General features: G+C 35.0%; 2 protein-coding genes across 3 annotated transcripts; both read right to left on the bottom strand.

Annotated features, from left to right (window-relative positions):
* Positions 1-3,398: 3,398 nt before the first annotated feature.
* On the bottom strand, positions 3,399-5,664 carry LOC137748877 (uncharacterized). Its single transcript, XM_068489066.2, has 3 exons — positions 5,613-5,664; positions 5,355-5,516; positions 3,399-3,736 (listed from the first exon to the last, which is right to left on the bottom strand). Exons 1-3 carry the CDS (start codon positions 5,618-5,620, stop codon positions 3,481-3,483), a joined length of 426 nt encoding a protein of 141 aa, XP_068345167.2. The 5' UTR covers positions 5,621-5,664; the 3' UTR covers positions 3,399-3,480.
* Positions 5,665-6,201: 537 nt separating this feature from the next.
* Positions 6,202-13,413, bottom strand: LOC137747132 (citrate synthase, mitochondrial). 2 transcript variants are annotated; one of them, XM_088679543.1, is made up of 20 exons: positions 13,146-13,413; positions 12,929-13,023; positions 12,735-12,797; positions 12,552-12,593; positions 12,054-12,119; positions 11,784-11,849; positions 11,552-11,665; positions 11,174-11,237; positions 10,873-10,955; positions 9,137-9,186; positions 8,981-9,058; positions 8,603-8,731; positions 8,472-8,514; positions 8,201-8,287; positions 7,943-8,044; positions 7,324-7,431; positions 7,163-7,213; positions 6,827-6,900; positions 6,664-6,715; positions 6,202-6,572 (listed from the first exon to the last, which is right to left on the bottom strand). In XM_088679543.1, exons 2-20 carry the CDS (start codon positions 12,977-12,979, stop codon positions 6,474-6,476), a joined length of 1,422 nt encoding a protein of 473 aa, XP_088535669.1. In that variant the 5' UTR covers positions 12,980-13,023; positions 13,146-13,413; the 3' UTR covers positions 6,202-6,473. The 2 variants fall into 2 exon arrangements, with proteins under 2 accessions (XP_088535669.1, XP_068343256.1); XM_068487155.2 differs by lacking the exon at positions 13,146-13,413 and having other exon boundaries at positions 12,929-13,120.
* Positions 13,414-13,999: the final 586 nt, after the last annotated feature.

Below are 13,999 nucleotides of genomic sequence, written 5' to 3'. Positions count from 1 at the left end.
AGAGAGTGGCAGGGTGTATTTTTGCTTAAATAAGATGGTGAACAAAAAAGCGCACGAGAGTGGCATGGATAATGGGTGCCAAGCGAAGGAAGCGATAGCTACTAGGCCTACGTAGTCTCTCCTCGTCTACGAAGTTTCTCTCTGTATTCTCTTTCTTCTCTCCTCTCTCCAATCTGCTATAATGAGAAAGAGATCCGGATCTCTTACATCCCACAGGATCAAATGATCCGAAATTTTGAATTTTAACGTTCTATTTATTTTAATCTTTAAAAATTATAATAAATTTTTGTTATTGGATAAAATTTGAAAAGTCTAAGTCAAGTGATTTGATAATCTTAATGGTACTTGGTGTGGGGGCCTGTTGGAGAAAAATGTAGGGCACTTGTAGAATCTGACATGGAAAGTCCTTTTTTTTTTTTTTTCTTTTTGTTCTTTTGAAAGGAAGGCGCGTGGTGGGGTGAGGTCGGCCGTCCTATGATTTTTATTTGACGACGACCATCCCTTGTCGTTCAGTTACATCCTCCCCTCCTCCCCCACTTCCCAACCAAATTGTTTATTTCTCCCTCAGACACATGCAGACCCAAACCCGTATCAAATTTTGTGAATTCTCTCCTCTTTTCTAGTTTGGGCCCATATATTATCAATAATGCTATCTACATATTTATTTTTTACTATTTTTATACTTTTTATAATTTTGGGTTATCGGATCGAATAAATTGATGAAGATCAATCGTTAAAAAATAACAAGAGTGCATGAAAGTAAAAATGAAAGTATGAATAGCATTTTCCTATATGATTACACATTTACATGACATTATAATAATACACGAGACATTTTACTATTAAAGATGAGACATTATACAAGCCAAACGGCTTGTAAGAGTCATTCTTCCTTATATACGAATATATCATAATTCAAACCGTTTGTTCTATTTATCATCCTGTAAAAAAGAGTCATTCTTAACTCTCTATGACTCTTTATCTTTCTTTCCAAAATCCTGGATCCAGAGTCGAATCCATATTGGGACTTGGGTGGTCTTAGGATCCACTAGAGTCTAAGAAAATTGGTGAAAGTACTTCCAGGACCCTTTGAAAATTGATACAGGATCCTTTCGTGCCTATAACGTGTTCAATGAAATGTCCTATTGACATATCTCAAACAAGACAAGTCAGTATCCTTCAATAGGATGCGTCGACATCACTCGATAAGGGGTCTCAATAGCATTCGGCAGATGTTAACATATGTTGAAAGGTGTGGGACATGGTTCAACAAAGGACAACAAGCACACATTTTGATCTTACTCATGGTTTTAATCTAAAAGTCATCTTTACCAAGGATTAAAATGAAGTTTTATATACCCATTTGGCACCTCTTGTATCTTGTTGGTCCATCTTGATGAAATCTTTCTATCGTTACTTGTTCGTCTTTACAGACAAACTAATTCGAAAGAACTGTTCCTTTTTTTTTTATATTACAAACCGTTTAGTCATCATATGATTCTTGTTGATGATTAAGAGAAAGAACGGTTTAGGTTTTTTATCTTGTGTGGGATAACTTACAAAATTGGCATGAAATGAACAATGCTCCAAATTTTATGAGGGGATGATTTTGACACACAATTTTTTAAGTTGTTTCGAGTCATCGGATTCAATAAATCAGACAGAAACAACATATATAATTAAAGAGGAGCATGCAGCAGAAAAAAAACAAAGTGCGTTTATAGTTTTTCAATTTTATTTAATAAAATTTTAAATTAAGAACCAAAGCGATAATTCCATCATAATTCAAAAACTATTGCTCCAATTTTCTCTCAATTCTAATATGCACAATTCATCTAATTATACACTTCATGGTTGCGTATGTTACTCATTTTATTCTTTTTCTTACTTGAAAATCCATATTTAATCTTGAAACCCTACAACAGAATTATTGTAGAAATCTGACATAAATACAATTACATTTACATCTCTCTCTATGAATGATGATCTTTTTACATCAAAAGTTTCTCTTCTTGCAAGTGGTGCTTGCTTACTTAGGCATCAAGAAATATCAGATGAAGCTCTTTTTCATAATGCTAATCATCTCCTTAGGGAATATGATATTCGAAGATAAGATAAGACCGGTAAAAGCCAAGACGGCTATACATAGAAAACATAGGGTCCCGTCATCCACCAAACTTTGCAGCCTGCAAAAGACAATGGTGACTTATATATAAATATTTGGTTACCATGCATGTATCCATATTTATGCTATTGGCTCACCTGTGGAAAAAGTATCTTCTAAATTTAATAATTGATCCCTTTAAATAGTTACCTTTTGCTTTCTACAGTTTTGATACCTAACTTAACATGCACCTTTTTTATATGACAGCACTGATTTTCTCTATGTTATTGTTGGGTAATTTTTGGAAACCTATTTTGCTAGCTTAATTTAAAGTACGTGTTATATGACCCGGCAAGGCCGCGGCAAGGTTTTTACTGAGGTCGAAATAAATGCACGGTATCTTTCTATGTACTTGTTTATTCTTTGTATGAACGAATATCATATTTCTTATAAATAGAAAAATAAAAACTTTTAGAGTAAACTGTTATTTTCACTCATTTTAGGAAATTGATTTGTGGCATCCATGCATTCAAGTAGGTGGTGTTAATTAATTAGTTAATTTAACAAAAGAAAGCATGAGGAGAAAGACATAAAGCGACAAATGTAAAGCAATGGAGAAAATGTGGTGAAGTTGTTTTTTGTAAAGGAAAAATATAAAGTTAGTGATGTGTTAGCATCAGCAAAAGATAGATAGATAAACTTTCTCTATCTGCTGAAGAAATCAGCTAGTAATTAGCATGCAAGAACACGAAAACCATCGAACACGAGAGAGAGAAAAGTGACACCAATAATTTCAATACTAATTAAACAATGGTCACTTGGATGATGGCAGATGTCATGATATGTATATTTTTATGTACACATTATACATTATATATGTTAGTCATTGTGTTGTGGGTCCCATTGATTAAGACTAATCACTTATCTTTTATCATGTACACTAAATGTATACATATGACTGACCTAATCACTTACCTTAATTTGTTATCGACTGGAGACTTAAGACTTGTATCATGCAAAATGCAATGCATCCATGGCAAACTTGATCAGTACCCCACATCTAACTTTTATCCGACGAAGTCGATTCCGCATCTGGATTAGGTAGTTAGAACATTTCTCCTCAATCTTTCATTTGTGATTGACGTATTTTACCACTCGACAATACAATACATTGCACGTAACTATGTGTCCTTGTCAGGTGTTGTATTGGATTCTACACAGGTTTCAGGTTTTACATTGCACCATCCATCCACCCAAGTCAGTCTACAGAAACACCGAAGAATGGAATCATAAATTTGCAATCCAATAAAACACGTTTGCTATTCATAAATACTTTCAGCATAACGATCGAACAAAGTTGAGACGGAATTATGTTCCTATTTTGACGGAGGCAACCTAAAAAGAAGACTAATCACCCACATTAGGATCGATCCAAGAACCCAAAACACGAGAAAAAGGACTAGAAATCCAGCCAAAATGGTTAGCAGAGGAGGGCCCTGGGGAGCAGGATCATTCGTTTCAACCCCACCTGATTTATCTTTGGTCGAATCTCCATCTGGAGGGTTGGAGTTTGATGCAGACACAGCGTGCCTTGTTTCCTTTATTTGCAATCCCAAAACATTCTTGTTGAACCTGTTAAAAGAAAGTAGCTAACATTAGGATATTATACAGCAAACCTATTATAGTTGACCAAAAATTGACCCGTACAAATACAGTATATGACAAACAACCATCATATTTTCTACTTGTTCGGACAACAAATCAAGCAAACAACTAAGTTTACAGAATGAAGTACCAACCACGATACTCATATCAATTGTTCAGAAAGTAATTACCAACCGCGGAAAATAGTGCTAGTTGTCAAGGTATATATTGAGACCCCATGGCCATGGTTACGAAGCACTTTCTTCCTCCTTGACGGACACTATCCACAAGATCAAAACAGTCCATCCGCATTTGATTTGGATGTGACCCAGCAAGTAAGTGACAAAACAACATTCATCCATAAAGTAACAATTCTTCTGAAATCTGGGGTCTTGGTGATATAAATGAAGTCAAATGTTATTGAGAGCAGCCAGCACCCTAGGCTTATTTTTGGTCAAAGCACGAATGTTTAAAGCCGCTATAGGCTACTTAACCAAAACATGATTGTTTAAAGTTATTACATTACATCAACATAATGTCTATATTTGTGAAAATTAGTTCTTCAACTTTTACCATAGTTTACAATTGCTCTCATGACTAAAAATTTGATAACTGAGGTCCCTAAGTTTAGCAAAATGTGCACCATTGGTCCCTATCATTAACTTCCGTCAAAGGTTTTGTTAGTTTGATGACGTAGAACACATGTGGGTCCCCACTTTTTGAACGCGTTCATGGACCAAATCTAAACTAGAGTGAAAGTTAAAGGGCAAATTGTGAGTCACACGTCCTGCCATGTAATCAAATTGAAGGAAGATCTCATAGAAGGCGTTTTGTTAAATTTGGATTACAATTAACGAATTTTTAGAGGGGGTATTCAATTGGGAATTTGAGATAGTTTAATGGATTTATAAATTCATGGATTTTGATTCAATTCTCTCGAAATCTCATGAGGAGATGTGAGATTTGTGGATGCTTAAAATACACCACAAAATTTCTACAATTCCTTCTAATTCCTAACACTTCCAAATTATTTAAATTCTAATTCTAATTGAATACACCTCGAATGTTATAAATTTCTTTAAAATTCTAATTGAATACACCCGGATTTCAAAATATTTTAATAAACTATCTTAAAATCCTGATTGAATACACATTGAATTTCAGATAATCACTTAAAATCTAGATTGAATACGAATTTATTAAAAGAATTAAAATCCCTAAAATCCCAATTGAATAGTTTAAAGAACAAATCTGAACTATGCTAAAAGCTCAAAATCCCAATTGAATAGCTTAAAGAACAAATCTGAACTATGCTAAAAGCTCAAAATCCCAATTGAATAGTTTAAAGAACAAATCTGAACTATGCTAAAAGCTCAAAATCCCAATTGAATAGCTTAAAGAACAAATCTGAACTATCCTAAAAGCTCAAAATCCCAATTGAATAGTTTAAAGAACAAATCTGAACTATGCTAAAAGCTCACGACCAATTCTAAATTTTATTCCCCAATTAAATTACTAGAGAATGCCCTGAAACTAGACTAGTGGTCTTGATTCTCATCCGCAAACAACGGATATAATATTGCTCAGAATTGAGAAATTAAACTACCTTAAATGGATAGTCGGTGGTGCTGCTGGTGCTTTAACGGCGCTGAGTTTGAGGGAAGTCTGAGGTGCTACCGCGCTTGGACGAAGCAGAAGCCGCCGGCAATCAGAATTATGGGATGGTCGCGCTCCGCCTCCACCCAACAACACAGATCTTGCCATTTTCCTGCACTTTCACACAATCACACAACGAACAACCAAGTATCACACGTTTGGACTTTCTTCAAAATAATTTTATTTTTTTTGGGCCTCAAGTTTTTACCATTTCATAGCAAGTTTTCACCTTTTTCCATCCGTCCAAAACTGTTTTTTCCTTTATTTTGTTTTTATAATTTCGGAAATTACGTGGAGCTCCTTTTTTTTTATTTAATTTCTTTTGAACAGTATTTTTCACACATTTATTTTTATGTTTTACACATCTTCGTTAATTTTTATCGATTAATCTTTTTCCATTCATTTTAACGATCAAAAATTTAAAGAGATATATGAGAAATAAAAACAAGTATACAGACACCACTACTTTTTTTTTTTGGTTTTTTTTTTTTTTTGTTAAACATGGAGTTCGAGGAAATCGGGTGAGAGTTGTAACCACTGACCAAGGGCTAGGCTTGACACATTTCTTTTCGATTTTGTTCTCTTCAGACCAGAAAGAGAAAAGGCATTGGCCAAAAAGAACAAGAGATGTAGGTAAAAGGAACCACGGAGTTTACCAGATTAACCGACGACAAGGAACAGAGGACAAAGCATAAATTAACAACATACAAAGAAATAATTTTTTTCTTTTTTGCAAATTCATACCAAGTGGCAAGCGGCGAGAGCAGAACACGCGTAAAAAATAAAATGCATAAAACTTGTGGAAATCTTTAAACTATACGATTTATTCGAAAAGCTCCAATCTGTTTATTAAAAGAGCAGCAAAACCCCCTGCACCTATGTCACCTCAAAATTCCTTCAAAGTAGTTGAAAATGCTCAAGTGTGTGCGTGTTAAGGTTTTCATTGAACAATTTCTCAACTAAAACCAACAGAAACTGACATTTTTACACCACCGTTACATCCTTCACAAAGCCATCAATCGGGAGCAATTATTACTCAAACAAGCGATTTCATACAGCACTCCATTTCTCAAGACGAAGCTGCTTTCTTGCAGAAATTCTCAAGCGATTCCATCGTAACACTTTTAGGCCTTTCGAGAGGCAAACCTAGAGCTCGGTCCCATATCAACTGAAACAAACCAAACCAAACCAAACCAAGACAATACATTAAGATAATGAAATTTTAACAATTTGTAATAAACTAGAGAGAGGGAGCTAACCTGAGAACCAATCCCTATACTCCTCGACACACCAAAGAGAACAGTAAAATATCTGCCACAGTTGAATTTCAAGTACATTATCATCTCCAAACAGGTGCCGCTTCAGAATATCATGGACCATCACCAGGAACAACGGAAGAAATAATAACATGAAATATCATACCTTGCCTCAGTCAAACCAAAATGGTTCAACAGAACTCCACTGTGTGCATCTACATTGGGCCATGGGTTTTTAACCTACGAACATGATAAAATCCCAGATACAATCAGCATCAGATTGCTCCTCAGTTTAAATGGAAAAGACAGATATAATGATTGTGAAAAATTATCAATTTCTCACTCAGCTTTAAGCGAAAGATCCTAGCTCAAGCACAATAAAAGATTTTGCACTTCCGTTGGTACATAAAATAATTAATTTCAAATCTAAAGGATTACGGTATATTCTGAGAGGCAAAGATATAACATATTTTACTTTCATAAAGTAAAGTTATTAAATTACCTTGCCTAGTTCGGTAAGTATGGGAGGCACAACTTCATAAAGCTTGGAGACCTGTTTAAGGTAATGGATAAGTGAGCTCATAAAGGATGGATGCAATTACAACTACAATTAATAGTGTGCATAAAAAGCGTACACCCTTGTGCAATCAGGGTTACACCTACCAACTGAAACAGCGGATCATCAGGCATGTGTTTCAATGCAAACTCCCTTTGACATGTGTATCGTGGGTCTGTTTTACGCAAGACCCCATGTCCAAAACCAGGAACGACCTGCAATATGAGAAAAAGAGGAGAGGTGACAACTAGAGACAAGAATTTAGCAGCTCATCAAACAATGGTGTCAAACGAAGTTTCAAAAATATTTCAAATGGTGAAGATTCAAGAAAAGTGAAAGTCCATTTTGCTTAGGGAATGAAAACACAAGCTAATGAGGTCTGATGAGGCAACTTCCTTTGCAAGTTTAAAACTTCTACAAAGTCACAGGTAGAATAGTCAATCACCTATTAGTTATGACTACCTATTTTATTTTATTTTATCTGTTGGATGACAGTACTAAGCTCAGTAGACGAGTTCTGACAAAGATTGAATGGTTTAGCCAATTTTCTGGCAGAAAATGTCAACGAGCAAAGATGCATATTGCTCGTTAGATAATAGACCCATACAAAAATAATAATAAATTCATGAGCTAAGAATCAACCGTGCATGTTTAGTACAACAAGAGAATAAACTAAACATGGGCCACATCTAAATAGATTATTTAGGTAAAAGTTAATGGCTTTACCTTCCCACTTTTTAACGTTTGCCAGACATAATCTTTCAACTGCTCGGTAGTTACATTCTCTCCAACTTCATCTACCACAGATTTTATCCAAAGCAATACTTCCTGCAATAAAACAGTTCCGTATGAGGAAAAGAGAATACATGTTGCAACATGCACCCTTTCTAAACAGCAATACCATTTTTTGATAAACAAAATATAGTTCCCGCTTTTATTAGAATAGACAAATGGAAACAACCAGACAAAAGAAAAAAATAATACCTGATTAGCCAAACCATGGAGTGGGCCAGCCAAGCCATTTAAAGCAGCTGCAAATGAAAGATACGGATCTGAAAGTGCACTAGCAACCTGTATTCAGAAGGTAACATCAAAGAACATATACATCCGCATCCAAAATTGGAATAAATATCAAGTTATCGATCAAACTCACATGATTCACATTTTTCAAGATGAAATGATGTTAACTAGAGTCCTCGTTACCAATGTATAAGAAAATAACAAGGGAAAAAAGAACAAAAATTGGGTAGCTTACCAAGTGTCCCGTGTGAGCACTGACATTCCCACCCTCATGATCACTGTAATGCATTATTACTTAAGAAGTCATATAACTTGAAACCAAAATAATATATCATAAATGTCCTGGAAAGAGAGGTTTATACAAACCTATGGATGGTGACATAAAGCCTCATGAGCTCATGCACCTTGGGATCGTCAAAACCCAGCATGTGTGAAAAATTTGCACCATAATCCAAAGAATCATCAATCTGTTTTACTTTTCCATCCTTGAAAATTCTTCAAACCACATGGAGGAAGAAGAGAAATAATGCCACCGACCACCAGTCAGTTGAGAATATCATACATAAGAAACAACTTTTTAACACACAAAAGTTTCACAGATTTAGATTAATGCTGTTCTAAAACATGCACAACTCACAATGTTAAACCCTTTTTTTTTTTTTTTTTTTTTTTGTGTGTGTGTGTGTGAAAAGAACACAAGGTGAAGCCCATAACTATGAGGAAGATGTAATCTGCTTTACTAACCTTCGATAAATATAGGCAGCTACTACTGGCACTTGTGCAATCAAGCTAAGTGAATCCTCAAAAGTTGGCTCCCAGTACCTAAAAATACCATATGTTAAGATGTCTAAAAAGTAATGGAAGACTTAGGTTAAAGAGAAAATGTAAAATCAAACTTACTTTGATTTATGTATCCCCTTTTCATATGCCTTCTGGAATTCACTCTCTACCTGAAAGCGGTATTAAAAAGTGGGATATTTAGTCGCATATACTAGAGATACTCAGAAAATCCGGTAAATGAGTACTGCCAGCCTTTTAATGAAATAATTAATTATTTCATTCACATGGATAAGATTTCATTCTCCTACAATGAAATACAATCAATAAAAAAAAAAAGAAACACTGAAGCTGACTGAATGATCCGATAAGGAATAGTCATTCAGAAAAATTAGCCTCCTTAAATCTAGAACAACAAGAACAAAGATGAAAGACAACACGCAGTATTGCACCACATAATCAGTAGCATGCATCAGCCTTTTGTGACAAATACTAATTGATAACTGTACAGCCAAACAGACCATGCCCAAGCAAGGACTTCATCTAATTACTTGATTGTATGTAACTCATTGTGATAGAAAAAATTGCATAGTAAACTCAGGTCTATTAAGTTCTTATCTCAGAAAGTAATTAGGAAATTTTACAACATAAAACAAAATCTCACATTTTACATATTCAGAAAAAGTTTATGAAGAGAAAATCTGGGGACTCAACACTCCTAAGTTTTCTTACATATAAGTAGTAGCTCTCCAGATCAATCTTACATAATGTACAGCAAATTTTCCTCTATTTTTAAAAGGCGAAGGCACAAGCGAGGGGTTTCATGGATAGCCCCTCACGAAAGCCTTGAGGCGTGAGGCGAAGCCTCAAGGGACTTGAGATTTTTAGTATATATTTAAAATTACCAAAAAATAAACAAAAAAAATGCTTATTTTTTCTTGCTGGTCAATCACATTTTTTAGTAAAGAATAATGTTTTTATAGAAATGTATTATTTTTAGTCTCTTGAAATCTATAAAACAATATTAAACGTAAAGTGTAATAAAAAAGAATATATTGGGGAATATGCTGGATTGCTGGTGAACAACTGTCAATGGCTTAAGTTTAAAGAGAGAAAAAAAAAAAAAAAAAAAGGCCAAAAAAATTATTAAAAAAAAAAACGAAAAATCAGCAAAATAAATCACTCCAAACAACACCGTCTTCTTCATCTTCTTCAAAGTGCAACGGCTCTACAACTAAAACTTTCAGATTTCAACTGAAAAAAATTCCAGATTCCGATGACTTTTAAACAAAAAAAGGCCCAATCGAACACCTCAGGCGTGCCTCGACCACGTCTAGGGGAGTTTTCGCCTACTCCCACTTGGCAGAGGCGATTTCAGCCCTCCTCTTCCCCACCTATGAAGCCACCTAGGTGTGCCTCGGGGTGTGCTTTTTAAAACACTTATTTATACAAACCCTAAAACAAAACATCCTGGAATTGATCCTGATAATCATAATACTTTGCAGTTGGATGTCTGAAATCAAGCAATCAAGACTCAAGACGGGTAATAATGAGAAAATTTGGCATACATTACATCATCAATGATATATTACGATTACAAAATATCAAGTTATTCACATATGCAAACGCACCCTTAGCTAAGGGAAAAGCCTAAAAGAAATGCCCCACCTTCCATTTCACAGTTACCTGGAAGCCTGAGGGTTCCACGAAAGACAATTTGGCTAACCAAGAAACGAAACTAAATGCATGAATACAGAACACTAAATCTGATTTTGACAAACTGTGATTATGGCATAAGGGCAAACGTAAAATAACTGAAATATGAGTATAATGCAACCCTGAGTAGCCCATATACCAACCTGGAGGGCCATGACACCAGTGGTAAACTGGGTCATTGGATGTGCTGTAATAGGCAGAGCATCAATGGCCTTATACACATAATCTGCAATGGAGAATTATATATATATGAGGAGTAATCTTGCATTAATGATCAAAACCAAAGCACTTCAATCACATAAAAGCCTTTCTAGATACAAATATCAAGTGAAACAAACATCTTCGGTAAGTAGGCTTCTTATGAAGACAAATAATATTATCCAATTTTTTTTTTTCATTAATAAAATTATGGGTATCAAAATAGACAAATATAAGCTACCGAACCTGGAACTACGGCACGAGTCCTCAATTCCTTGGATAATGCATCTACTTGCTCTTTGCTAGGTACCTATGACACATAAGCAAGGCAAAAGGTGTGTTCAATGTTAGGATATACCAAAACTAACACAAAGCAAAAAGGAAAACAAAGCCACATAAATAATAAATACAAATACAGTCCATGTTATAGGCAACAAATGTTTTCGCAAAATTTGAACTGTGACATTAACGATGACATTCAGCTGAGGCTAAATATTTCAGGACGTGTATAGGGAGTTAAAGATATGTGTGGATACAGATTACAGTAAATGAATCTTTGTATTTTTTTCAAGAGTGCACCTTCAAAAAATATCTTGTGATGGAAAATGCCCTAAAAAACGATACCTTTCCTGTTAAAAGCAGCCACAGAAGACCCTCAGGCAAAGGTTCTCCACCTGGCTTTGCAGCTGGTAATACTTTCTGGCATTCTGGAATTGACAAACCCCTGAAGCGAATTCCCTGCATAAAGTAGCCAAGACATCCTATTAACATAATCTTTTCAATTCGCTGTTAGAATTATCAGAAATTTATCCACGTTGATTCATAAAGTTTCAAGCTGACTAATTCAAATGCAGACCTCATCTGGATCAAGTAAGGAGGTTTCCCACAGCAACCCTGTCATTCCTCTCATTCCACCAATCACCTACGCAATTTTAGATCGAATCCACACACAGGTTACAAACTATGACCATATGTAAGTCCAAAATTAAGAGTTTATTCAAAAGAAAAATAACAAAGATCAGATGAAGGTTCACTAATTGGCTTTTAGTCGTACAAGCATTAAGTTCTTCCACTGATAACAAAGAGAAACATTCTACAATTTCTTTATGAAAGAAAGATACTTTACCATATCAACAGTTATATTGCCCAGTTGAACTTTTCCATAATCTGCCTTGAGTTTCTTCAGACGTTCCTGTTACCACAAAAAAAAAAAAAAACAAAACAAAAAATACGGGTGTGATAATATTAACATATCTAATATTCATATATAAGTAATTGTTTTACTTTTTAGATCTCAGAACCGCTCAAAGTCATAAAAACTGTTTTAACTGAAATAGACATGGCATAAGACCTCTATTCAAACCTTTCTCCACAGCTAATTCTCATAGAAGAATGAAAACAAGTTAGAGTTATAGATAGCTCTTCAGCACAGATACACTGCTTTTGCAGCAGATGGAAAGCACGGATTCTCACCCATACATTACACCCAGGCATCTCAATAAACAAAGATTGCACCAAAAGAAACTAACTCAAATTATATCGACTCAACCGAACTATCTTAGCATATGAGTAACTAAAAATAAGAAAACGGAACCATTGTGAAAGTAAATGCCGTACAACAAACCTGTTGTTCAGGAATCAATTCAGCCAGCTGAGAACGAAGTTCCTGCATGGCATTGGCAACAAAAACACAATCACAATCACAAACAAAATGATGGTCATGAGCAAGTTAATTACTACTTTGCACATGCTAGTAAATTAATTGAAACCAAAAGCCTCGAATGTACAAGGAAGAAGAAGAACTCACAAGATCTGTGGAGCTCTGCGTTTGGATCCATCTGACGGAATCTCTGAGACTCGACTGTTGCCCCTGCAACCAAAAGCGATCGCCATCACAATCACAACCACATTTGGTTCCAGAAAAATAAAAATTCCAAAGAATCTGAGAAATAATAAAGAGCCGATTTCAGTCTGAATAAGGGAAAAGGAAAAGGAACTCACGAGACGGGAACGGAGCTTGGAAAGCGCGGTGACGCTCCTGAAGAACACCATCGATGACTGCAGCGATCGATCACCTGTCTCTCTCTTGCGGTACTCTGCACCGATCCAACTCAATTACGTATTAAATATGAATTTCACAAAATGCAGACAACATTCCAGAGCCCAGCCCAACCCAACCCGAAAGACAGAGAGAATGAAGAGTCGAGGGGAGAATTACAATCTAATTTTGGAGTTGCGCTTGAAAATTCAAAATGGCTGAAAAAAGGAAAGTACGTAGGGACTAGGGAAGGAGTGAGTCAAAACTCAAAAGTCAGAGAAATAGTAGTGGAATCTGAACGTCAAACGTAATTTGAGACCGACCACCAAATCAAACGCAGTCATTCCCTCGTTTACCTTTCAAAGTTTCAAACCCCTCTTTTCCCCTCGTTCCTTTTTTGTTTTAACATTACACTCCGGTATATTTATATTTTAGTTATTTAAACAATACATTAGGAAAAAAAAATTATTTATCAATTGATAAGGATTCCATCTTTTTTTATCAATTGCCTATTTCACCGGCTAACGAAATTATTTTACAAGAAAATTGGACTTTAATAATTTTTTATTCATAAGTGCTAGATTTTATGTTTCAACAATTGAAAGATATTTGATATCATAATAAATTAAGAATGTGACTTGGACTAATACTAATATTTTATTTAAAAAATTCGAAGGCAATATATTTATATTATAGGAGAGCAAATAGAAATAGGTAGAGCATTTTCCTGGCGGGCGGCCAGCGCATAGCTGTCAACATCACTTTGGTATCTGATGCCTTTCACTGACCGTTCAAAATTCAGAAAAATCTAGTTTGAAAGATTTTTATTTAGACAACAAAAAAGACAAAAGATCTGGATTGTCTGCCTTCCTCATTCCATACCTTTTTCATTCTCTCTTATTTCTGTGATCACGGTTAAATCACGTCAATATTTTACATTCCTGCTTTTTATCTTATTATTTCTATAAAAATATAAATATATGTTAATGTGGCTTAATTATGATCACAGACAGAAATAAGAGAAGATGAGAAGG

Source organism: Pyrus communis, chromosome 2, assembly GCF_041283825.1.
Source record: "Pyrus communis isolate YQ-2024b chromosome 2, ASM4128382v1, whole genome shotgun sequence".
In the NCBI taxonomy this organism is placed as follows: domain Eukaryota; kingdom Viridiplantae; phylum Streptophyta; class Magnoliopsida; order Rosales; family Rosaceae; genus Pyrus; species Pyrus communis.
This window is presented reverse-complemented; position numbering and strand designations above follow the sequence as displayed.